Consider the following 25,788-nt stretch of genomic DNA (forward strand, 5'->3'; position numbering starts at 1 on the left):
GAGGTCTGTACAGGCGACTTTATTGGTCGTTCGTATGGACTTTTAACTGTTGGAGCAGGGAGACCAGTGGTCTCTGCCGGCCAGGTTAACCCCTTACGGCAAACCTACGGATTTCTGCTCCCGTTATTTATGCAGCATCACAGGGGTAGGTTCGCCACACAAGCCACACAAGGACACCTATATACATGTTCACAGTCTTGTACTATTTGTGCTTGCAGCATTTTTATTGTGGGAATCCCACAATAAAATAAGTATTCTCTCTCAGTGTTAAATAAACTACTATATACAGTCACATAGTTGATGCTTTTATTTATTTATTTTTAAATTCTGTTTTACGAAACTTTCATTACCTTTAGACCTGTAGGCTGCCATCGTAAGCTGTTAAATAGGGTTAGGTTTTGAGGTAGGAGGTAAGAAATTACAAAAAACAAAAATATGGCATGTCATGGGTTTTGAAGGGAAAGGATATTATATTAAAAAAAAATGTATAAATAAAACACATTATTGTTCTTAGAAGGTTTTAGAATTAGACATCAATAGATCATAAAAGTCTTGATAAAACCCTGCCTGTAAACAAACCCCCTAAAACTAAAGTGCCCTCTTTGGCCAATTGAAATGTTTGGAGATATGATAAAATATTATGCTTGTTTATTTTGTTCAGAAATTTGACAAAATACTGATTTCACATGTTATGTCATCTTAAGTGTTTGCTTACATCTCACACAATGTCACAAATTTCTATACAAGAAACACAAAGGCCAAAGATATGTGTTCACGTCCAGTTTAATTGACAGATCTAATTATAATAAATATAGCTATATAGTTACAATGATAAACAGCACAAGACACTGGGCAGATGTGAGTAGGCATTAACACTTCACTCCAGAGTTGTCCAGATTGATGCAGACATAGGACATATCTGTATTTAATATAGTGGTTAGGTACAAAGTATTTGACACAAGGGAAAACAAAAGGACATGTTTGCATACTACAGAAAACCTGGCTTCAAAATTCTGAACCATTTGGGACATTTGTATTCAACCTTCACAACCGTGGCCATGAACTTATTATCAGAGGAAAAGACTGTTGGATCACCAGCCCTTTTTAATAGGAAGACTGTACTTTCTGTCTCATGGCTCAAAATGCGTAGGGGAAACTATTACATGATAGTGACACGCTCCTCTAGTAGAATTTTTGCTATTTAAAAGCCACTGCCAACAACATTTTTAAGGAGACAAGCCAAGGACATAGAAGCCTGTACCAATTATAGATGTTTAAATAGCAAAAATCTGCCACAAACACTAAGAAATATTCAATAATAACTGAAGGGTGGTAGATTCTGTGCCTAGTGATATAAGGCCATGTTATCCAGTATGTATAATGTGTTTACAGACCTCACAAATCAATCCCACTTACAATGGAGAGGAAGCTTGTATTAGTGATATTTACCTTAAAATCAGTTATTGCCTATAAGAGGGTTCATCTAATCATGGTTTATCAATTATATAGCCTACTACAAGCCCCTGTGTCCCAGTGTTAAAGTACCTTGTATTACTGTGTGTAGTGTTTTCAACATCATGGTGTCAATGACTGAACAATATCTTTAGCTAACATGGTCCCTATTACCATCTTCTCACTGTTGATGATCAATGTAGCTAAACTGTTGTCCTTCAAAGTCAAGGTGACAAGCACAAGGGTTCCAGTAGTCACTGTCTTGGCAGCAAACCTACAGAAAGAAAATAAGTTATCACATGTTGAGTATGGTATTATGTTAAGTGGACAAACTACTGCCCCAAACATCCTCCCCCCCAAAAAATGTATATTAAACTACTTAGTAAATACCTGCCTCTGCTAAAACCCCACACCTATCATATATGCATTAAAGTGCATGTGAAGGATGGAGAGTAGCTTTAAATTAATACATTTGGAGTTGATCACCTTATTGGTTACTAAAGGGCCACTTTAATGCATATCATTGCATTAAAGCGGTCCCTTTAAATGTTTGTGTTCATTTTGCAAATGCAGAGAAGGATTCTGCAGAATTCTCTATATGCATTTGGCATTTTCCCTGCCCCCCCCATATAAATGCGATGCAGGTGATGCGTTCAGCCATTCACGTGATATCCTCACCTCCAGTCAGCTCCAGCGCCAGCTTGGATGTACTATGCATGTATGGAAAATGCTTTAACTTTAATATGCATTCTTTTCTTAGAGGGGATGTCAGGGGCATAAGATGACAATAACACTGTCAATATTGAAAAATAATTAACTTACTAAAACCACCATGGTGTTTGAGTGTCAAAACGACAGCTCCATACCATATACCGTATTGGCTCGAATAAAGGCCGCACTTTTCCCCCCCACTTAAGTCTTTAAAGTGGGGGTGCGGCCTATATTCGGGGTCTAGCGCCCGCAGCGGTACAGGGGACCTGCATCCTACTCCCCGATACGCTTAGACAGCCTCCCCTGCCAGCACTTTCCACGGGGGGTGCCGGCACGGGAGGTTGTGTAAGCGCATCGTGCGGATGGTCATCGGCTGCGGAGGTTGTTTACCCGCAGCCGGTGACCGTCCGCACGATACGTTTTACCTCTGCCCCCAAGACTTACCAGAGGAGACTCCCGGGTGTCTTGCGGGGCCGGCGGGGGACATCTACGCAATATGCGTATACAACTTCCGGTGCCGGCACATCAGCTGAGTGCCGGCACCGGAAGTTTTGTACGCGTATTGCGTAGATGTCCCCTGCCGGCCCCGCAAGACACCCGGGAGTCTCCTCTGGTAAGTCGGGGGGGCAGAGCGGCAGCATATCTCGGGGGGGAGGAGGAGGACAGTGGCAGCATATCTCGGGGGGGAGGACAGTGGCAGCATATCTCGGGGGGGGGAGACAGAGTGGCAGCATATCTCGGGGGGGACGACAGAGTGGCAGCATGTTTTTTTGGTGCTTTTTTAAAGAAAAAAACTTTTTCTTTAAAAAAGCACCAAACTTTTAGGGTGCGGCCTATATACGGGGGCGGCCTATATCCGAGCCAATACGGTATTTGGCATGCTGGAGGCTTATCAGTAGTTGCCCAGTAGGTGGCAACATTAGCTCCATATCCCATATCTCTTAAACAAGCACTGGGGGACAGTGCAATACAGTTTAAACCTAGTTTAAGGTAAGGGTGGGACCTCCATTACTGTCTTTGAATATGTTTTTATGTTTCAGCTCAGTTGGATTAGGTGCTCTCATTAGATTCATATAGTTTTTGTTCCAAGTAAACTTGTATCTTACAAGTCTATTTTGTTATCCTGTATCTATTTATGGACACGGGGTACACATTATGAGCAAAACAAATATTAAAAAAAAGAGCACACATCGTTCAGAGAGAAAGTCAGTTGTATGTAACACAGTTGAACATTGATGAAGATCACTCTAAAACACACCATGCTTATGCTTCCTTAGACAGACTGGTTTTGCCACTGGAAAGTCTGTGTCACTGTTTAACAGCAAATTAACAAGTGAGCCATTCAATGAAGAGGTATATGCATATGATTTGTTATAACATTTACAAACACGTTTACAAAAGTAGATTGTGACCCAGAACATTAAATCCTAACTTTAATATTAAACCATTTTTGGCAATAATGCTATGTTGGCTATACAATAATAATACTCCTTCGAATTGGTTAATAGCTCTAGCTGCTTTCACTACCATAGTGTTCTTAGTAAAACAGACAGGTCTGATAACATAAGTATTCAGCAGTGTAAGGAGAGCAGTGATATATAAAAAATATATTTTGTTGCTATTTGTGGTAAGCAATTGCCAGTAGAATTGATGGGTAGGCGCTTCTCCAATGATTCAGTGTTTTCAAAATAAACGTGTTGTCAATTATTATATATGTGTTAAAAAGAAACAAACGATGCAAACCAGAGTTAAAAATGTTTTGAAGTCAACACAAGGCACTTTACCTGAATTCTTTATCCGCTCCACATGGCACACGGTTCATATTAGCAGTAGACATGACTCGCTGGACAATGACATGGTCACTATGACATTTTCCAGACAGTGACAACTTCTCTGTGATCTCATTCATACCCGTAAGTTTACCTGAGTTACAGAAAGCCATGATTATTCCATCTTTATATCTTGTATATGCATCATAAATGTATGCAAGAACCCATTTTTACTGTCCATAGTCAAAGATATTAATCAATTACACAATGAATAATGTGTTAGCGTGTATGATCTCTACCTTTGCTTTACTTCATCACTGTACCCCCGCACATCATTTTATACCAAATCCTAGTTCAGCAAACCCAGTCACTTACCCTGCTCTCGCCTGAACTCGTTCTCACTCATGAAGACTGGCTCCATTAGCTCTCCCACAGGTGGCTGGATGGTCACGTAGAACTGTCGGGTATGAGTGCTGCAAAATAACATATACTCAGTAGTATTCATGCAACCCTTCAGCTGGGTATTAAAGGTATATGTTTAAAAGGCCTGTGCCTGAAACCTGTCTAATTTGAAAATGTGCCCACTCATTGCTTGAGCTAGAAAGATTGTTACTTACCAGAGCTGGAAGTTGGCAGCCTGTGTAGAATCACAGAAGTCAATGCCCATTATTACTGTAGTACTTTCTCCAGCAGGTAGGCTCTCTAAGGAAGATGGGTTTTTAGAGATCAATGAAGAGAGCAGTTCAAAGCAAGGAAACCGCACAAGAGTAAAGCGGCAGATTGTGCAACAGTAAGATTCATTAAAATATGTATTGTAGATCATCATGCTTTTACCTATCTCAGGAAACTCTTGTATTCTCATGCCTGAGAGTAATTTGGGCTCTTTGATATGGATATTTTTCACTTCACTTTCTGTGTTGTTGGAAATCTGAATTTGCACTGCCACCATACGGTTATCTGGTGCAAAGGGTTGACGGGCGAACATATATTCCACAGACAGACCCTCCCCTGTCATGCGATGCAGCAGCTCAAATGTTCGGCCAGAGGAGAAAATTGGACTGGTTGCCTAGTTCAAAAATGACAAAATAAGACAAGTCAACTTTTTGACTATAATTAATTTTGCCAATGTTTTACGTCATAACTTAACGCTAACAGAATTCCAGTGATGCAGCAGGAACAAAGCCCATATACCCAATATATGGTGCAGGAAACACATTGTGTCCCATAATGTAGTTTTATAGGATTTCTTGACTTGATTTCCATGAAAGTATTGCTTAACTCATCTGTAACAATATCCTGCCGTACCCTAAAATCAGTAATCTGGGGAGTAGTCATAAAATGTATTACATTATCCATTGTTCACAACCATGCTGTTTTTGTATTTCTTCCCTTAACACAGTGAACATAGACAGCCCCTCCAATGTACATATATGCAAATCCCTTTGAGACATGCCCCTTTTATGCCTCAATTAGCTTCTCTTGTCTCACCGAGGGGGTCAGAGACGTGTCTGTCAGTGAGAGTCCTTCCAGATCAGTCACCAGACTGGCTGACACCATGTTCCCTGAAGTCACCAGAGGGGCAGAAGGTACAGAAACTGAAAAACAGGTGCGTGGCAGGTCATTCAGCTGCTGCTGTGACAATTTGATCATTCCAAGAACAGAACAGATTAAATGTTACGTGAATGGTCATTTTAACCGAGGACATGACAGGATCCTTGTGGAATCTGAACTCTACAGCGCTTTACCCTACATCTATGGGAGAATAGTTATTACTAGTCTATTTTCAAACTTAAGTTAAATTGAAAGCAATAGTTTTCAATTCTGCAGAATTCAAAAGCAAAATGTAGCAAGTTAAGGCTCTCAAATTCCAATAAATACTAAATATAAATATTATAAAATACCATTATTAAGAATTTTCAGTTTCTTACATTAAGAGAGCATAGTAAGAGGGCCATGCCCCTAGTGTTACTATGTTATTAATACTTATTCACACAATTAGAAGTAAGCAAACAATCCTATGAAGCAGGACGGAAATTTAACAGAACATTTGGGGGTACAAGGCAAAGAATTGCTAGCAGGATGAGGCCCTAATATTATTTTCTAGAGTACTCCTGAACCCTTAACTACAACATAATAAACACTGTCCTATTGGGAATTGCATATAGACCATCAGTTTTACATGCATCCCAAGTATTACCTAAATGTCCTAACAACTAGACGTGCCAAACCTAATGCAGCCCTTAGATTGGAATTCTTTTAATCACATCTCCCTGTAACTCATCCACGAGGAATAAAGCATGCTGGATTATTAGAACAGAAATTCAGAAAGTGAATGAGGGCATATAGTTATTTACTTACAATCATCCAGATCCAGTAATGACATCTCCTTGGACTCCTTGGCTATTTTCACCGCAGGTTTGCTAACTGATGGCTATTCAAAAGAGAGAAAAAAAATGCTTTCAATGGTATGGAATTTGTTCCATTAAGATAATTGTAGAAGAGATAGAGGAATTGCTTGGCCTTGGGCTCTTTGATGACATGTTTTCCTTATAACGCAGATATCTCTGAAGTATGTGGAACATTGTAAGTAAATTCCTACACGGAGATATGCCTCTACTATGGCACTTTTTATGTGGCCTTTACATTGCATGCCAATGTTTGCTTTTGATTGACTTTACAGCAGAAAAGTAGGTAAGTGGCCAAAAGTATATGGACACCTGGCCATCACAGCAATATGAGCTTGTTGGACATGTCATTTTAAGACTATGGACATTTTATAGAGTTGACCTCATTTGCAGCTATAACAGCCTCCAATCTTCCCTGAAGGGCTTTCTACAAGATTTTGGAGATTGCCTGTAGGAATTTGTGCCAAAACAACATTTGTGAAGTCAGACACTGATGTTGGATAAGAAGGCGTTTCAATTCATCCCAAAGGGTGGCGTTAAGGTCAGGGCTCTGTGCAGGCCACTCGAGTTCCTTCACACCAAATTCTTCAAACCATGTCTTTATGGACCTTCTTGTGCAGAGGTGCACAGTCAAATTGGTACAGGAAAGGGCCTTCCCCAAAGTTGGAAGCGTACAATTGTCTAAATGTTTTGTGTGCTGTAGCATTAACATTACACTTCACTGGAATTAAGGAGCCTAGCCCAAATTCTGAAAAGCAGCTCCAGACCATGATCCCTCCTCCACCAAATTTTACAGCAGGCGCTATGCACTCTGGTAGACTTACACTCTTCTTCTTCTTTGGCTCAGGCTTTGGTTCCTCCTTCTCTTCTTCTTCATCATCTTCTTCCTCTGAAGAAGATTCGGTCTCAGAGTCACTGCTTTCTGAGCTGCTCCCTTCCTCTGATGCTGACTTCTGAGACACCTTGGCAGTAGTTTTCTTACCCTTACCGGTTCCCTTCTGCTCCCGATCACTTTCATCACTGTCGAGCGAACCAGTCCTCTCGCTGTTATTTAAATTCTTTCTCTATTAACTTTTCATATCGGTACTAACTTGTTCGAAATTCACTATAAACCCCCAGCTCTCCCCCACTGCCTTTCAGTTCTTCCTCCTTTTTAAAAAAAATTAAATATTTAATGCAGTGGTTTTATTTTGAAGTTTGTTTCCTAGCACAAGCGTACTTCTTTTAGCAAATACCTCCCCATACACACACAACAGGGGTACATGCCAAGCTGTCCCTTAAGGCCAATCATTAGTCCACACTTGCTCTTTTAAGATTACATCCTTGCTACCGCTCCATTGGATTTTATATTTCCTTCAAGTTCCCCACTCACACTTTTGCTTACCTGCCCTCACTGCGTGGTGCCCTCTTAATCTCTCTTTTCTTCTCATCTTTCTCAGACTCTTCCTCTTCCTCGCTCTCCTCTTCCTCTTCGCTGTCTGAGCCCGATGCACTACCACTGCTGCTTCCACCACTGCCAGACTCGCTTACCGATTCAGGCTCTGTGGCAAATGGAAAAGATAATGGATGAGGAAGAACCAGTGTATTTCTACAATCAAACTACAGGCAGTGTCATGCACTGTACTTGCATTCTGGCCAAGGGCACTAAACACATAACATGCCACATTTACAGGTGTAGTATAGTGCATATGTTTTTATTCGTTGCTGCAGCATGATGTGCATGCACACTACATGTTGGCCACAGTCCCACTTTTTAGTAGACCCATCCATTTCTAACCAGGCTCACTCATTTGGCCATATTGCATTCATTTTCCAGCATATATCACCCAGTCTTCTATATGATTCACCCACAAATATGGTTTTATTTATTTATTTGAAGGGATAGAGGTGCAGCAGCAGTCTCTGTATCTAGGACACCTTGTAGATTTGATCCTTACTATTATGCATAAGGCAGCATGTTGCAGTACATGTACATGGGCAGGTTTCATCTGAAGCAAAATAATGCCCAGTGTTATGTTCAATGGCAGATTGTTTGATGGTGGATTAAGAAGCATTAGGTCTGTCCCTTCCTGCTGTAAAGACTCCAGTCTTTGGTCTTATATTAGATTAAGCATAGGCATATGTTTATCCAATGTATGTATCAATTCCCTTAATGTGTTATTCTCTACCACTTCTGCTGGGAGGCTGGTCCACTTATCTACCACCCACTCATTAGAGTATAATATACAGTATTACTGCCCTTGTCAGCTTTAGTACTTGTTGAGCCCCTTACCACTGTCTGCAGACTCTGTTGCTCCTGATTCCCCTTCCGAATCAGAGTAAAACGGTTTTTCCTCCCTCTCCTTCCTCTTTTCTCTGCTTGGACACTTTGTCCATTCTGGTACCTGTAACGATAAATTGAAAGTCTAGATCCCGCAGATATTAATGAAATAGCATCTTGCCTAGTCACTGACCCTGACTCACAGAAATGACTTACCAATAACTAAAAGTCTGCTCCGTGAAATAGTGGATGACATACTGTACTGTGAGAAGTGTACCGACCTTGTTACGTCATTGCAGTTTTATTTGTGATGTGATGATTTTTTTACACTTCTAAGCATGTAGTATAAGGCTATATAAGTATATATATATATATATATATTTACTCACAGAGTCCATTGCACACCATTCCAAATGTTCCAAGCCCGGTGCTAGTAACCAGCAGTTTCCATATAAAACACTTTCAAAAAGATGGTCAGCACTCCAGGTCTTTAAATTGACAATTTCATTTTATTCAAAGTCCAGTCGACGTTTCAGTCATTACTGACTTTCATCAGGACATGTCCTGATGAAAGTCAGTAATGACTGAAACGTCGACTGGACTTTGAATAAAATGAAATTGTCAATTTAAAGACCTGGAGTGCTGACCATCTTTTTGAAAGTGTTTTATATATATATATATATATATATATCCCTGCTCTCATATAATATACATAATTTACATCAAAATGTAAGAGCAGGTTGGTGAATTGCAGGCATATATTACAGCAGGAGTAATGGAAAGTGCTATAAGAGAAGGCACAGAAGCAACAGGGGAAGGCATTGTTTAGAGCATTAAAGAATGTTTTATGGATGTAGTAAGAAGAAAGTAGTATACTTTTAAATATTTACTCCCAGTCCCATAGTATAAAATTTTTATAGATACTAGTGGTTGATAGGACACACAAAGAATTTGCCTATAGCACTGCACACAGAGCGAGCACTGCACACACAGACACCTCTTTCCATTCTCCCAGGAGACCGATGTGACCTTCCCTGGGTGCAGTGTCTTCCTCTTCCTGCATTGAAGGTGATAAACAGTTGCTTTATAACTTTTACTAAGGTCAGTACTGGTGGCTACTATCTTGTTATAGAAATATGATGGGCCACAAAAATTTATCACACACTTCTAATGACTGCGGGGACTTGGCACACTTTATATTTGTGAGCGCTCATATCTTGTGATAAATCATTAAAACAATGATTCACAAGTATTTAAGTTCTAAAAAAATAAGTGTGTTATAAATTGTCATAGTTTAACACAGACAGGCAGACACAGAGGGGTCCACGGGTTAGCAGAAGCACCATCTCTCGCAGAGTCAGAGGCCAAGAGCAGGAAGCAAAGCAAGAAACAAATTAGTATATTTTTCAGAAAGAAGCAGAGCTTGGCACAGCAGGGGAGGTTCAGCCAGAAACAGCTGTGGGTATTTCCCACATCCCCATATACTCATGTTACAGCACGCACAGCTTCCTTCACCTCCACGTTCCGCACGGATGGATCAGGAGCCTCCTCCGGCCAGTCTGGTAACTCCTGGTACCCAACAGCTTTGGCATTCAACAGGTGAGATAAGGAGCCCAGTTGAAAGTGATCACGATCTGTAGAGGTAAGAGCAAAACTGAGCACATCTCCTACCGTTTTCCCTTGTTGTCACGTTAACAGTCTATTAGGGCTGCAACTAACGATTATTTTAATAATCGATTAGTTGGCCGATTATTTTTTCGATTAATCGATTAATCGGATAAAAAAAAAACAATATGCAAATTTTTTGTTTATTTAAAATTTAATGAACTGGATGTTAAAAAACAACTTAAAATTTACATTAACATTCTTATTTTGTTATGATGTAATAAAAAAACAATATGTTCAAAGTACAAAAACCCAAACACAATATTTATGAAACAAAATAACCCCAAACATTCTGAAAAGAGGTGGACTATTACTGTTCAAGAAACTTTGCCCCAGCCCTGGCACTTTGCACCCAGCACTTTGCACCCAGCACTTTGCACCCAGCACTTTGCACCCAGCACTTTGCACCCAGCCCTGGCACTTTGCACCCAGCACTTTGCCCCACCCCTGGCACTTTGCACCCAGCACTTTGCACCCGGCACTTTGCACCCAGCCCTGGCACTTTGCACCCAGCACTTTGCCCCAGCCCTGGCACTTTGCACCCAGCACTTTGCACCCAGCACTGGCACTTTGCACCCAGAACTTTGCACCCAGCCCTGGCACTTTGCACCCAGCCCTGGCACTTTGCACCCAGCACTTTGCACCCAGCACTTTGCCCCAGCCCTGGCACTTTGCACCCAGAACTTTGCACCCTGGCACTTTGCACCCAGCCCTGGCACTTTGCACCCAGCACTTTGCACTGTGCCCCTGCACCCAGTCTCCAACTCTGCCCTGCACCCAGCCCTGCCCCCACACTCACACCCTGCACCCACTCTGCCCTGCACCCACACTCACACCCTGCACCCACTCTGCCCTGCACCCACACTCACACCCTGCACCCACTCTGCCCTGCACCCAGTCTCCAACTCTGCCCTGCACCCAGTCTCCAACTCTGCCCTGCACCCCCACCCCCACTCTGCCCTGCACCCAGTCTCCTGCCCTGCCCCCACACTCACACCCTGCCCTGCATCCCCACCCCCACTCTGCCCTGCACTCAGTCTCCTACCCTGGCCTGCCCCCCCACCCCCACTCTGCCCTGCATCCCCTGAAACCCCACCCCCACCCCCGCGAACCGCTCTGTGCGAACGGAGCCACACGCAACTAAAAGAAGGCGGAGAGTGCAGCGGAAGCGGGGAACGCTCGCGGGGGTAAGTAAAAGGAGCCGAGTGCTCCAACAACGAATCGATCACTCGATTAATCGATAACGGAAATCGTCGACAACGATTTCCGTTATCGATTATTATCGATTTTATCGATTCGTTGTTTCAGCCCTACAGTCTATTTCTATAGACTTATTCTTAATATCTTGTTTCTTTTTCTGTTCTTTCTTTACTTTTTTTCAATATTTCTTCCTGTATTGGTTTACTGATTTTTTTTTTATTCTTTATGTCTGTGTTGCAATATTACCTTTGAATGAGGACTCAAGGATGGGTGCCGGTTTCTGTGCCAGGAACAGCTTCTTGGCATGCTTGCTCAGAGCTCCACTCTTCTCTGTAGGTACGATCAGCTGGCGAATGAATCTTGTGCGATCTCTGATGTCATAGTTCTGATCATACTTGGCCAAGTTCAGAACATATTGAGTAAGGAGCTTTGTCTAAAATGAGAATGAAACATTTATTAAAGTTTTGTATTATGGGAGTTAATTTCGGTTGCAGTATGAAAGCCTGCTTCATAAGGTTGGCTGCCACTGATATCTACAGCTGGACTGGCCATGGGGTGCACAATAATGTCACTATGACATTTGGTATGGATCAATTTTTTACATTTTTCTTTTATGCGGCTAAAGCAGCATAGGGTAATGACCAGTATATATGTAGGTGTGCTCATGTTAGAAAATGATTTTAAATCAGTGATGACAGTGGCTGGCCATGTACATCTTCACTCCATACACAACGTTTACAAACCTGCTTAGAGTTGGTCAGATACAATTTAGCAGCCAGATTGATAGTCTGGAGTTTAACAATGTCTTCTTCATTGGTAAAGGACTTGGCCATCTTCCTCAGAACATCAGGAGCAATTTTGGGAACATGTTCACAGTACTCTCCAATCAACCACAGAATGCTGGCACGAGCCATGGGCACCTAACATGCAACCAAGTGAGAAGAAAGACTTTATGAAATATCAGTATGATGTCTGCAGCCAAACAAGACACAGACATTATTTAGGATTCTGGAAACACAAAGTAAGTGACAGTCCTGACATGAGTCAATCAATGCATCGTAAGAAACCCAAAATCACAGTTCCCAAAGCTACATTAGTTTTAGTTAAATAAGTTAAGGCTAAGCTAACCCAAGGTACCTGAATGTTGTCAGTTAGCTTGGCCATATGTTTAATAATCTCGCTGTGCTGTGCCGGCTGCATTTGTAACAGCTTTTTGATTACCACCACTGACTCTGCAACCACAAGTTCTGCAAAGGAATATAATAAAGCATAAGACATGACAAGTAGATGCATGCAGCTCTCGTGTGTATTCTAAGACATATCTTAGTGTAAAATGTACACTATGCAGGGTGGGCACTTCTAGAGAACTCAAGGAAACTACTTGAGGGTAACTATTGGTTAACATCAGCCTGCAGCTTGTCTTAGACACTATGTATCTGGTTGCCCATCCCTTCTTTCTTACCATCTCGATTTGAAAGCAGCTGAACGAGCCCATTAAGGCAGGTATCTCGGACTTTACCAATGTTGGTAGCACATCGTCCAATAGCTTGTATAGTGGCAGCCACAAAATCTTTATCCATGCTCCGGATGTAAGTCTAAGGATGTAATAATTTTACATTTACATAGAACTGCTCAAGAAACCACTAACAACTGCATCGCAGGAAAGCTGCAGTTTAATTCAAGTTCATATGAAAACCTGCATGAGATGACCAGGTTGACTACCAATAGTCCAAACATTTAACTGCTGGAGTTTCAGATTGGGTGAGCAATGAATTTACCAATTTTCTGATAATACTAAAAATATATTTCATTTCACCTCATTTCCCTCCTTTATTTAGTTAATTTTACATGAGGAAAGACCAAGTTTGCCAGAAGCATTGTTAACTGTCACAACACATTCATTTTCAAATAACACAACCTCCTGATTTTATTAACATCTACATATCCGGCATCTCATGATGGACCATACAAAATGCTGATTTATTTTAAATGCCCCATTTTGTTACATAAAATATGTAAATAAGTAAATACATACATGCAAAATATACTTTGAGAGAAAGTTATTTTAAAAAATACACTTCACATGTAACATTTTTTCCCCCAACAACAATTACCTGGAACTCTCTCAGAATTGTAGAAATGTTGGTTTCATTGGCCAGATTTGTTAGGACTTCCAACTATAGAGGAGGAGGAAATAAGGCATTAGACAGATGATTAATATTTATTTCTAAATATCCAAGACGTCTATGTAGTCAGAATGAAGAGCTAACCTTCTAGGACCACAGCCGAAAAACTAAGCATCAGTACCCTCATTGGATACAGGTGCTGTATTTAAAATTCTGCTAAATTCTGCTAAAATTCTGCTCCCCTGCAAGACCTTCACCATTTATGTATGTATGGCTGTTTCGTTGAATGTGTTATTGAATGTTCGATATTAGTGCTCACTTATGTGCAGCTATATTAAAGAGCTCAAGATATGAGCTCAAAATAAGAGCCAGTGGTTAACAAACACAATTATGGTACGTCTTTAACAGCAGATAAAGATAAAGATCAAAGGTCCTACTAATGCACCAAGAAGCCTTTGGAACCATTGTGTTATGCCTCTGCAAAATGCACTGTATTTTTATAATATAAAGTCTGCGTTGATTTTGAATGTTCAGAATCTCAAGTTGCGCTAAAAATTATTGTGGACAGGGACAGGCCATGACTATCCTGAATCTAAGACGAGATCAGGGACTGATTAAGGTTTGGTTCTTATCTGTCATCAAATGAATCTTTCTATGTTTCAAACATACTGATTCATTTCAAAATTATTGTTAGCAAAAATCATTTAGCATTGTTAAATGTTAAAATAACAGTTTGCTCACAGCTGTTGGAGAGGTATGATCCTAGGGTGGACATTATTGTATACATGTCACCATAAACTTTGGACCATACATGAACGCACATGTAAAGCTTTTTCCATGTCCGAATAAAGACATGAAGTGTTGCCCTAGGAAATCCTGTATGGGCAAACAATTTGATAATATGTACATACCACAGAAGACTTTTTAACATACAAAAATACAAATAGCAAATATGCACATATTGTTACCTTTAGAATCTTAATCTGTGTTGGATCAGTGGATCGTATGTAGAAACTTTTTAAGTATGGTTCAAACATCCCCTGCAAAAATCAATATGTTATATATATATATATATATATATATATATATACACACACACCAAAGTCTACTGATATATAGTTGCACAGTCTCTCATATCAGGAGTTATAGTGCACATGAATCTCTTAAAATAGGTGGCAAATTTGCAGCTTTAGTGATAAAACACTTACCCTTCTCTTGATAGACATAGTAGCCACATTCTGAAGGACCACATACTGCACCTCACTAGACGGAAATAGATTTAGGAGATACAAACAAGGTAAGATAGTAACATTTATAAACCAGAAAAACTGGTAGGATTAAATAGTGTCATAGCTGTGAAGTTTTTTTTTGTCACATTTTCATTCCACACCAACACAACAGCAGTCAAACACAATTATGATGCTTGGTGCAAGTTCTCCTACCTGTGACTCCGCATCAATCTTACCAAGGGCTTTGCTATTACCCCAACCTCAGCTTTTGGTGCCAGGTGGAAATATAATTGAGCCACGGCCATAACCACCTGAGGAGAGATGACGGAGAATACCACATTCTGTATAAACATACGACAAAATCTACTGTGGTGGACATTACTGCAAACGGAAACTTGCCAGTGTGCATAAGGTTAGTTTTCAGTATAAGGAAGGTGCCTTTATAGGCAGACAAGATTAAGCACAATGAACTTGGCCATGGTAAACAACCTTTTAATTTTCTCTGTGGAGTGAATTCACAAACCAACAGCTACTTAAGGGCATGCAGCCAAAACACAAGAAGGTGACCCATGTCGTGCTCTCTCAGTTTCTGAAGACCCCAGTCTTGTGATGATCAGAGAATGGAAATAACTTACCGCAGCATTGCGACTTTGTAGGAGGGGCTTGGTGTTGCGTAGAAGGAGACGGTGATCAGGATCCATGACATATGGTTTGCGTTTCACTAGGGCAGATGGCTCTGATTTTTCTTCTTTGCTTCCTTCATCATCGTCAGAGCCATAGAAAGCTTTTTCTGGGTTCTCCTCAAGGAGAGACTCCTGCCATAAATAACATAAAATCTTATGTTATTGAAGATGTAACACATGATGGTAGGGATCTTGGGACGTATGTCCCATCAGCTTCTGGAAGAGAAAGGGGATGAAGGGGGCATTGGTGCTGGAGTCTCCAAAGCACCTTGCAGTGCCTGAGGCAGCTGCCCCTCTTGCCCCATGGCCCTGAATAATGGTATCATGGGCAGTGCGGACAAGACAAGAAAGGACTGTAAGGAAGAGAGTATAAACAATACTGTAGCAACATTAGTAATCCCATAGGTTATCTTTAAGGAGAAAGCTATACCAAAAAGATGTGTGAAGGAAAGGAGATAAAAATAGTGAGGATAAATATAAATAAATAAGCAGCATAAAGTCTGGGCTGAAAATGTACAGAGAAAGGGAAGAATCAGAAGAGAGTGAAGAATGTACTATGGCTTGAAAGGGAAGATGTGTAGTAGAAAGCGCAAAAGAGAAATGATAAAACTAACAGAATAAAAAAGTTAAACATATAGGAGGATACCTAATAATACACTTAATCAGACGCTGTGAAGCACTCACATTTTGGTTGGGGTTCAGGAACTGTGTGCGAGCATAACGTGTCAGCATGTTAATAATCACCACCTGTCCCCACTCCTCCACATCAATAAGCAGGTTACACAGCTTGCGATAATTCTTATGGATCAGATCGATTCGTTCAGGACAGACCTCCTCAAATGCCATCACTACACTGCCTGCTACAAGCTACAAGAAAGAAAGAGTGGTTTCATATAATGACTGTGGGTAAATCTAGATACTCATAGACAACTCAAATCCTGGAAAATGATCTTATCGCCACAACGACCAATGGGACAGTTCAACAAGCAGGAACATTTTGCTGGTAGCTTGGTGATAAGAATACTTTTTATATATAACCCATGTTTCCATGAATACATGAAAATAAATTGCATTTTATATAAAAACCCCAGGCAGCACTCACTGTAGTTTTATCCGATAGAAGTTTCTCTATCACCTCAATGAGCTGGTCCTTCTGGTCTGAGTCCAGGCTGTAATGAGAAAACAAACATATGAAAGATGGGGCAACTAAAGTTGATAGGAATGTTAAGAGAGAATGACGGAGAGAGAGACAGAAAAAGGCCTCTTGTAAGGTGCTGGAGGCTGTTTCAGCATGTCATAAACAAAATAATAACAATAAACTGAGTATAAGACTAATTGTATAATGTAAATGACCAACTATGATATAACATTCACAGTTTAATTCTCCATGCTGAGTTTCGGTTCTGAAGCACACTTATCCACAGACTTTACCAGACGCTCCCCTTAACCAGGAATAAAAACAATTCAATATGCAGGACAACATTTTTTGTAAGCAATCCTGGTTTAAGGAAATATCTCCTTAACATAGACAGTGTACATGCAGAGATATTACCTGTACAGTTTAGGTATAGCGTGTGCTGCTGTCTTTCTGACATAGGGCGACATGTCAGAAGCTGCCTCCTTTATTGCCAGCATCATGATTGGCACAATAATTGGTACACGAATACTGGAAAGAACACGCAGGGCACTGGCACGAATCAGCTGGTTGGGGTCCTATAAAGTCATATAATAAAAGAACAAGCCTGTAACATGGTACAGTGGTAATGGGTTTATAATATATATATAATACGCAGAAAGGAGAATTTATGGTGTGAACCGATAAAAACAGCTTGATGGTGAGACTTATGTTTGAGTGTGAGAATCAGTAGCATCTCATTTCATTAAGGTTCCCATATTGGCTATGTTTTCCAGAATACACCTTATTTTGCTGACCACAATCTATAAAGTGCTCGCATTCATTTTAGGATGTATAACATTGGTTAAGAACCGTAAAATCTCGGCCACACAATTTACCTCTTTTTTTAACAGCCCTGAAAAGTTAACTTTTGTTCACAGTTAACCCCATACATCCCAACTGCCATAGGCAGTTTCAGGTGAACAGAACATATCAAGTAGCATATAACATAACAATTCAACTTACAGAAACAGGGAACTTCTCAATTGAGCTTACTATCTGGAGATTAGTTAAAACTATCTGTATTTTCTTCTGGTTCTTCTCGATCCCTATGTTCTTCCCATGGGCTAAGGCTCTCCTCCTCACTTATCACCTCTTCCTTTTCCCGTCTACAAGATTTCACTCGAGCTGCCCCATATCTCTGGAATCTACTCCCAAGGAACCTTCAGCTTTCACCCTCCCTCCCAACATTCAAGAGACATCTCAAAACCCACTTCTTCAGAGAAGCATACCATCTTAGCTGCTAGAACTTCCTTGTCATCGATACAACCACCTCACTACCTCTCACCCTTTCTCTGTGCCTTATGTTTGTCACTCCATTCCCTCAAGATTATAAGCTTGGAAGCCAATCTAATGTATCGGTTTGTCTTAGTCTGTCAATTCTCGTCTTGTCATACCCCTTGAATTTATGTATTGTATTAAGTGCTGCGTAAACTGTTGGCGCTATATAAATAAAAGATAATAATAATAATGGTTGGAGGTGCTCTGGATATTTGAGGTATTTATTGAAGAGTCATTTCCCAAAACAACCCATTTATTTGGTATGAAGGGAGTCAAGCAGTTGAATAAATTAGTCTGCTTTTTACTGTGTGCTATAACAACAAACCACCATATTTAAGCCTGAGCTTGGGTTTTGCTCATGTTTGTACTTGACATATAAGTTTGTTTGTAAGACCACCATGTAGTAAACACATTAATCACTGTGTGTTTTTTCATACCTTGAAACAGTGTGATCGGTGTGGTCTGGTATTTTATATATATTGAAAATAAATGGTTGCATATTTGCCAGGAGAAAATGCATATAGCCAAAACATATGTGAAAATTGTCAATCACTCCTTCTGTTTACTATTTTCTTTTTCTTTTTATCTTCATACAGTATATGTTCTTCTGCCCTTTTCTGTCTATCTGTGTGTTGATGATAAACACATATGGCCCTATCAACTCTGCATACTGCGGCACATGAGCGTTATTATGTGCATGATGTATATGCATTTACAGTACACCATTAAATGAAATGTAGAGAAGAGTAGAATAGTAATCCAAATAGTTACTGTTTCAATTTATGTTACCCCATTTAGTTTTCACTCAACTACAGCTTTTCTAGTCAACAATCATGATTTAAAATTGAATCATTCTTTTTACTGGCTGAAAATTAAGAAAACCCAAATGTTTCAAACAGGGCTGATTTAATTTCTTTCCTCTTCTAATTTACTGCTACTTCCACAACGTCTTGAAAAAATACACACCAGAACAGTCAAGTCTCATATCTTGTACATACCTATTTGAACACCTATCAATTTATTGAACATAAGATCCATTTATATTATGTTATTATTGACCATTTGTATACACATTACGATTATGTATGAAAAGTGATTCTGGTGCAAAGTTTGAAAAGTGGACTTCTCAATAAAGCAACCAAGGGAATGTTTGGCTAAAGCAGGGGTTCTCAAACTGCGGCCCTCCAGCTGCTGCAGGACTACATCTCCCATAATGCTCCTTCAGCTAAGGGGCTGGCTGAGGAGTATGGGAGATGTAGTCCTGCAGCAGCTGGAGGGCCGCAGTTTGAGAACCCCTGGGCTAAAGTGACTACCTCATTGGATGCTATGGTAATAAGGCCTCCTCAGACCATGCATCGGTATCACATTTTGTATATACGCTTTAATCTACCCCTGTCAGGATGTAACTGATTAGACAGAGACTTTCCATTGTATGCAGCACTTTAGGCACATAATAACATAGATAAATAAGTATAGTTTTATATAGTTTCAAGTGTAACATGGGTGAGTGATCTGACCTTTAATCCTCGCTGAAAGGTGGATATTGACAACAGTGCTAGGTCCTGTTGCTCCTCAGCATATCGGACCAAGTAGACATAAACCAATTTCTTCACCTATGGAGCGAGGAGAAGAAGAACAGAACGTTAGAAGTAATATGTTTTAAACAGGTAAGTCTGTGCAATTTTACAATGCTTAAGAAGTATCTACAAGGAATTCAGAGTTTGCTCTACCAACTGTAAACCATTATGGCACAAGCAGGGTTTCAGCATTGGTGCCAATTGATGATATCACCACAATCTTGATGTTTTTTTTTGTTGTTGAAAGGAACGCAAACTTAATTTCTTAATATGCATCATGTAACTTGTCTTTGCGCCCTATTGTAACCTGGGGTTTTGTATGTGGAAAAGGTTGTAAGATGACCATGTATTTTTGTCACACCTCGATATTCTTGCACGCCACATTCTTCACAACAGCTGGGAAAAGGTCTGATGTATTCTTTCCTCTAGCAATCATCTATTAATTGAAGAACAAAAGAGACAGATGGTTTACATTATGTTAGGTCACAGAAAGGGCAATCACAACATCATGATCTAAGGAGCTACAATGGAAGAAGGAAGATCATACAGCTACAATCCTTTTCATGGCTTCCAGCTTCAGGGAATCCTTATTACTGTCCAGCATCTCCTTCAAGTCATCATGCCTACAAAAAAAATCAAAAAGGAAACAAATGGCTTTCTCCTGTGCCTAAAGAAAGCAGACAGACAATGCAAACACACAAATAGTCATTAAAAAACATGCTAAAAATTGATAATATTGTTCAGCACTACAACAGCACTATCTCTAGTTCTGCTACCCTATTCAAAGGTTTGTATTATTTTTTTCTTTAAATAAATAAACCAAAACATTCTCAATCCAATGAAGGAATACCCTACACCACTTGCTTAAATCCCCACATCTAGATGTTGGTGTCTGTCCTCTAGTACCTGTGTGCCTGACATGTATCATCATTCACTTCCACTAGTCATTCACTTCCACTAGTTCATTTCATTTTTTCTTTGGAATGTTCGAAAGACAATCTCTTACAATGAAGTGACTTAAAGGACCACTGTTATAAATCTTCCACCACTGAAAGCTGTCAAAGTCACTGTCCCTAATTTTAGGTCTGTTTGTTTTCTGCCACCCTAAAACCATATATTTAATATGATTGTGTTTTAGAATTTTTCCTAACTTCAGATTAAATATTGTAAATGCCGATTTGTGGATCTTGTTTTCATAAAACACATAAAACAGAACTGTACTGAATATTTTTCTGCTGTCCCAATAGCCAGGGACATGTTTACCTGGAGCACTGGCCATGGCCTGATCCAGAGCAGCTCCTCGGACTGTCACCACCATTGCCACCAGCCTCATCGCGGAGCACTGGGATATGATCTCATATCCCGGCACTTTTGTCCATGCTAGGCTAAAACACCATGCTTGGCTAAAACACCTCACTGCCAACAGTATGATCAGTGTGCCAACCAGTGCCAGAAAAGCACTCCTATTGATTAGTCTCAATAGATCTTTGCCTGCAGCATTTGCCGAGCCCGGACTGAAGCTGATGGTGGTAAATATATATCACATGCATTACAGTAAAGTGCATTTGATGGCTAAAAAGTCCCTTTAAAGTCCTTCGTTTAAAGTCCTCACTCAATGACCCTTATTCTATAAACAATAGTGTTAGTTGTCATGTTCCTGCTACCTCAGAACTTGACACTAGCCTGTGAAATATTTATTACTGGTCTCTGATTGCAAGGCCTCAATTGGTAACCACAGCAACCCGTTTTAATTTTCCCACAAGTCACACTGTGTACACATCAGTAATACCCACTGCACAGGTCTGCATAATAATGCTAAGTATCTCTTTACTTAGAAATGTAGTGTGAGCAAAGATCCAAGCCCCAAACAGTTAAATAAAGGTATATTATGAATGAATACACCATGTGTTGCTAACGTGGTACATGAAAATCTGGTTACCGTGAATATAAAAAAACACAGGAAAAAAACATATAAACTAGAAAAATCTAGAACCAGACAACAGATCACTCTGTGCTACAGATGCATTATTGGCAATGTTACTTTAAGTAAATAAAAGTATGTAAAATATATATTTAAATATGTGAATAAGAGGTAAAAAAACCACATTAAACCAGTGAAAATTGACAACAAGGCAACAGACCCGGATCTTAAAAGTGGCCAAGGGAACACGGCCCAATGATTGTTCTCCAAAAAGGGAGAGCTGAGTGAGACCAAAAGCTCCGAGATACTTGCCCTACTCTAGGTTTATTTACTAAACTAGGAATTTGCAGGTGCGTTCGCAAATTTATTATTAAATCTGTGACGTAAACCTTGCAGACTTTACTTTGCAACAAGGGCTCTTGTAAGAAAAGCTTAATTGGTTGAGCCTTTCATAAAGAAGCCAGGGAGATGAAACCCTCTGAACTAACCTGCAACAAATCCATGCATGAAACTAACACCCAAACGATATGACTGCCACGTTTGTATGGGAAAACTATTAGCCATCCTACCACTTCCATAAGATTAATACTGACCATTGGTTACATTTTTAAGTGACCCCTACTAAAACGCCATGTGGGAGACAGCCCAAGAAGAAGGTAAAGTGTTTCCCAAACAATCAATGAGTCAGTACCCATTGCCTGTTCGACAGAATGTCTGTCCAGAGCTGTTTTGTCTCAGAAAGAAGTTCCACATAGGACGGATGTTGAGGGCTTTGTTTGTGCACCACCCTTGTCATCATCATCCCTGTTTACTTTCCAATTCAATGCCAAAACTGCCTTCACGTCCTGTACACGTACGGACTCTATTTCCAAAAGCGACAAAAAGACTTGTCATAGACATGTAGAATCTCAAGAGAAAGAGATGTATAATGCGATTAATAAGAGTTGGAAGAATTCTTTAAATGATACCTGTTTTGGGGTTATATTGTGCTCACACAATTCCACAGAGGTGGATGCAAGGCGGAGGAGTATAATCACTAAACGGGGGGATTAAGTCAGCATGTTTTATACTATTTAGGTACATCTCTGTCAAGGATCTCCTGCAAAGTGCAAAGTTTATGTGTAAAGTATTATCTCTGATCAAAATATACATTATACCGGTTCTGTCCAACTTGCATGAAAGACAGTATAGAAGCCCTTCCTAATCCATAGTTAAGTTGTTAATTTTAAATGTTCTACTCACCTAGAAACGCCCTATTTAGTGAACAAATTCAAAAGTGACCGGTTAGAAGCAAGCCACAGTATAAACATTTACAAATAATAATAATAATACATTTTCATATACATGGGCCATGACCGCAGCCTTCCCTACCACATGCACTTGTCTCAGTATATGACTGTACCCCATATACAGGATGATCTTTTCCTATTGCTCCTGTGTATGCATGTACAGCTATGCTGTTCCTCTACTTAATGCAGATTGACCCGATATACAACAATGTGTGTGCTCTCCCATCATACCGCACAGGCTGGCTGGTGGAAATAGATCCGCTGTTTTCCACACTGGGTTCCATGTCAGGAGATTTGAGCAGCCGCAACTCATCTGCTTGTAGGGCATTGTAGAAGGTTTGCACTCCACCATCCTGTGTAAGAACAGGGCTCTTGGCCTCCTCAGATCTGTGGTTCTTCACCATATTTACTGCTGTCACTGGCAGCTGCAAAAGTCTTTGCATGGGCTTCATGACTGAAGGGTTTGCACGGGATACAGTAATGTGTTCAGCGAAAGATTCTTGAGCAAATTCACAATTTATCCAGTAAATATATCCAAAGTAAAATTCCCGTGTGATCAGAGGCAGGTAATGATCAGCTACCTCTTATTGTCAGCAGTACTTCCTCCTAGTGATGCTCAATGCGATCAAAGGTATTGAAGAAAGCATACAGTTCACAGCGCCTAATGAAAGGTACTTGAGGGTAATGCTTATACGATACCTGATGTGATCAGTGTCATCAGATGACTATGACAGACAGCACTTTCAGGTTTTCAGGTTGATGCCTGTTGCTATCAGTTGCACAGCGGGAAAGATCTCGACAAGGGATCGATAACAGGTTAACGTTAAAGTAATATTTGTATTCACCGGCACATTCTATACAAATGCCAATCTGGTCTCTAGAAGTCTCTGGAACTGATGTCTACGGTTGTAACAGACACGTCTTAGAGAACGCCCCAAAGTTCAAAAACAATTCCACTTACTGATGGCCTTTGCTGCAAAAGGTGACTTGCCGAGTGAGGAACATATGAGGAACAGGCAATAAAGTTCTCTGGTATTCAGACCGATCAATAGGTTTTCAGTTATGGGTCTCTCTGTTAACCTACATCACGGTGTACACCCAGAGGAAAGAGCAGATGGAAACTTCAGAGGCATGACAAACTCTTCTCTGATAAAGGAGTCCTTGCCAATGTGGAGGTTTAATGATTTACTGGTGTGAAGGTCCTCCTCTGCCTCTGTCCATGAATACAGAGCAACTGTACTAAAAAGGCACCTTTTATACTGAGGCTCATGTTCCATATCCCTCCCTTCCACATCTCTTCTCCTTCTTGTATCTTATTTCCTTTTCTCCTCCCTACTGTCCACTTCTGCCTTGTGAATTCCTCACCTCTTATTTACCCTTTCATCTCCTTTTCCCTCAACACTCCCATCCATTTAAAGGTGCCTTCTATTTACTCAAAGCCTCTCTTTGCACTTCTGCCCACTCCCTTTTTTTCAGTTTGCCTTCTCTCTTCAGTTCTTTCTCATTTTTGACCCTCCAGTTATTTTTTATCCTCTTTTCCTTTCCTAGTCTACCTTTTCATTCTAATGAATTTCTTCTTTTTCTCGCCCCTATGCAGTATGCACACTGCCTAATCAGCCACGTTTGCAGGTCTCCCTCCTCCTCTGGCTTCTAGCACCCCTCCCACATACACACTTCTCTCTCAGTGAACATGACTCAGCCTTCATGATGTGGTACAGATTCTGCATCCTCTTCCTTTATCTCTCTCTCTATCCTACCCATGTACACACCTCCTTCTCTGCCGGGTATACACTCACATTCTCACACAAAAATCCTATACCCAGTACAAATTTTTCATTCCTTTTCTAGTAAACACAGCAATGCAATTCTTGCAACCCGAATACGTAGTTAGGATTAATCCAGTAATGTAGATGCAAGACAACAGAATGTCGCAGAATCTTGTTGTCACGCCAACTTGTGTAGTGCATACATGGACTTGCTACCTGGTAGAGATGGTATAGCCAAATTTCAGCATGAGAGGGGTTAATTCAATTGTATAGGAATGTGGTACCAAAAGGTCTTATAGTATGAATTTGTCTTTTGAAGCTGGGACTCCAACCAGGGCCCTCTGCAAGGTGTGAAATGCTACAGAGGAGGTGCCTCTAAGTCCATACCTGGGAACTTTTGGCCTCCGGCTACCTGGAGACTTCCCTTGCGGGACGCGGCCAGGACTACCCACTGACGTTGGTGGGCGGTCCCCTGACATCAAGAGTAGGTCCCCTGACGCCAGGGGCGTTCTCGTTGATGTCTGCTGGAAACACCCCTATTTCAAGGGAAAATGGGCGGGGAGCGGGGTGTGTCAAGACTCCGCTCCCGCGACCCAGAGGATTTGGGTCTTGACCCAGAGAAGCGGTGCTTCCCAGGTATGCTCTACGTCTACTTGCTGAGTAATCCAACATATGTCTGTATCCCTTCATGGATAGTGGATTATTTTGATATGCTAAGTGACCACTAGCAGTCAGGAAACCATTTCTTCCAGGGTCGTATGCAACACATACATCAATAATAACCCATAGATTCATAATCATACCTCCTTTTGTGCATACCTAGAACGGGGAAAGCACAGCCTACAAAAAGAATACAAATATGGCTAGTACAACGTAAGCTGTTTGGAAGAAATTGTGACGTCCGTGGTATTCAGTCATAAGTAGCAAGTATGACATATTTACAAGAAAAATCATAAATGCAAGAACTATTGCTGTGGTGAGCACAAGAAGGAGAATAAAATGAAAATGAGTTATTTTGACTGTCATGGTTTCAACACACAAGGGGGAGGTCACTTATGGTTCCTATAGGTACACCTTCCCTCCGCTTACACCACCTCTGGGCCGGCTTGGAAAATCGAGATGAACTAGAAAAGGTATAAAGTTAATGTCAGGAAATTGGTCAGTGTGCTTACTAGGGGCCAAGATCTAATTTTGAGTAAGTTGCCATCTTTCCTTGCCGGAGCCCTAAGGACATAAAAACTGTTACTTTACAATTCAAGTGAGTAGTTAGGTTTTCTGTA

At 40.6% G+C, this 25,788-nt stretch overlaps 1 protein-coding gene across 1 annotated transcript; it reads right to left on the bottom strand.

The window, feature by feature from the left end:
• Positions 1-1,575: 1,575 nt before the first annotated feature.
• LOC149297711 (AP-3 complex subunit beta-2-like) lies at positions 1,576-23,185 on the bottom strand. Its single transcript, XM_089488176.1, has 28 exons — positions 22,974-23,185; positions 20,080-20,155; positions 19,894-19,968; positions 19,473-19,568; positions 17,053-17,213; positions 16,603-16,669; positions 16,185-16,367; positions 15,453-15,632; positions 15,031-15,128; positions 14,797-14,851; positions 14,557-14,628; positions 13,577-13,639; positions 12,925-13,057; positions 12,600-12,709; positions 12,206-12,382; positions 11,709-11,895; positions 10,113-10,231; positions 9,595-9,654; positions 8,610-8,721; positions 7,722-7,878; positions 7,162-7,375; positions 6,291-6,363; positions 5,421-5,527; positions 4,767-4,998; positions 4,550-4,634; positions 4,308-4,405; positions 3,948-4,086; positions 1,576-1,726 (listed from the first exon to the last, which is right to left on the bottom strand). The coding sequence occupies exons 1-28, from the start codon at positions 23,183-23,185 to the stop codon at positions 1,576-1,578; spliced, it is 3,492 nt and encodes a 1,163-aa protein (XP_089344302.1).
• Positions 23,186-25,788: the final 2,603 nt, after the last annotated feature.

This window comes from Sceloporus occidentalis, unplaced genomic scaffold (assembly GCF_023333645.1).
Source record: "Sceloporus occidentalis isolate IW3139 unplaced genomic scaffold, rSceOcc1.0.p SCAF_37, whole genome shotgun sequence".
Classification (NCBI taxonomy): domain Eukaryota; kingdom Metazoa; phylum Chordata; class Lepidosauria; order Squamata; family Phrynosomatidae; genus Sceloporus; species Sceloporus occidentalis.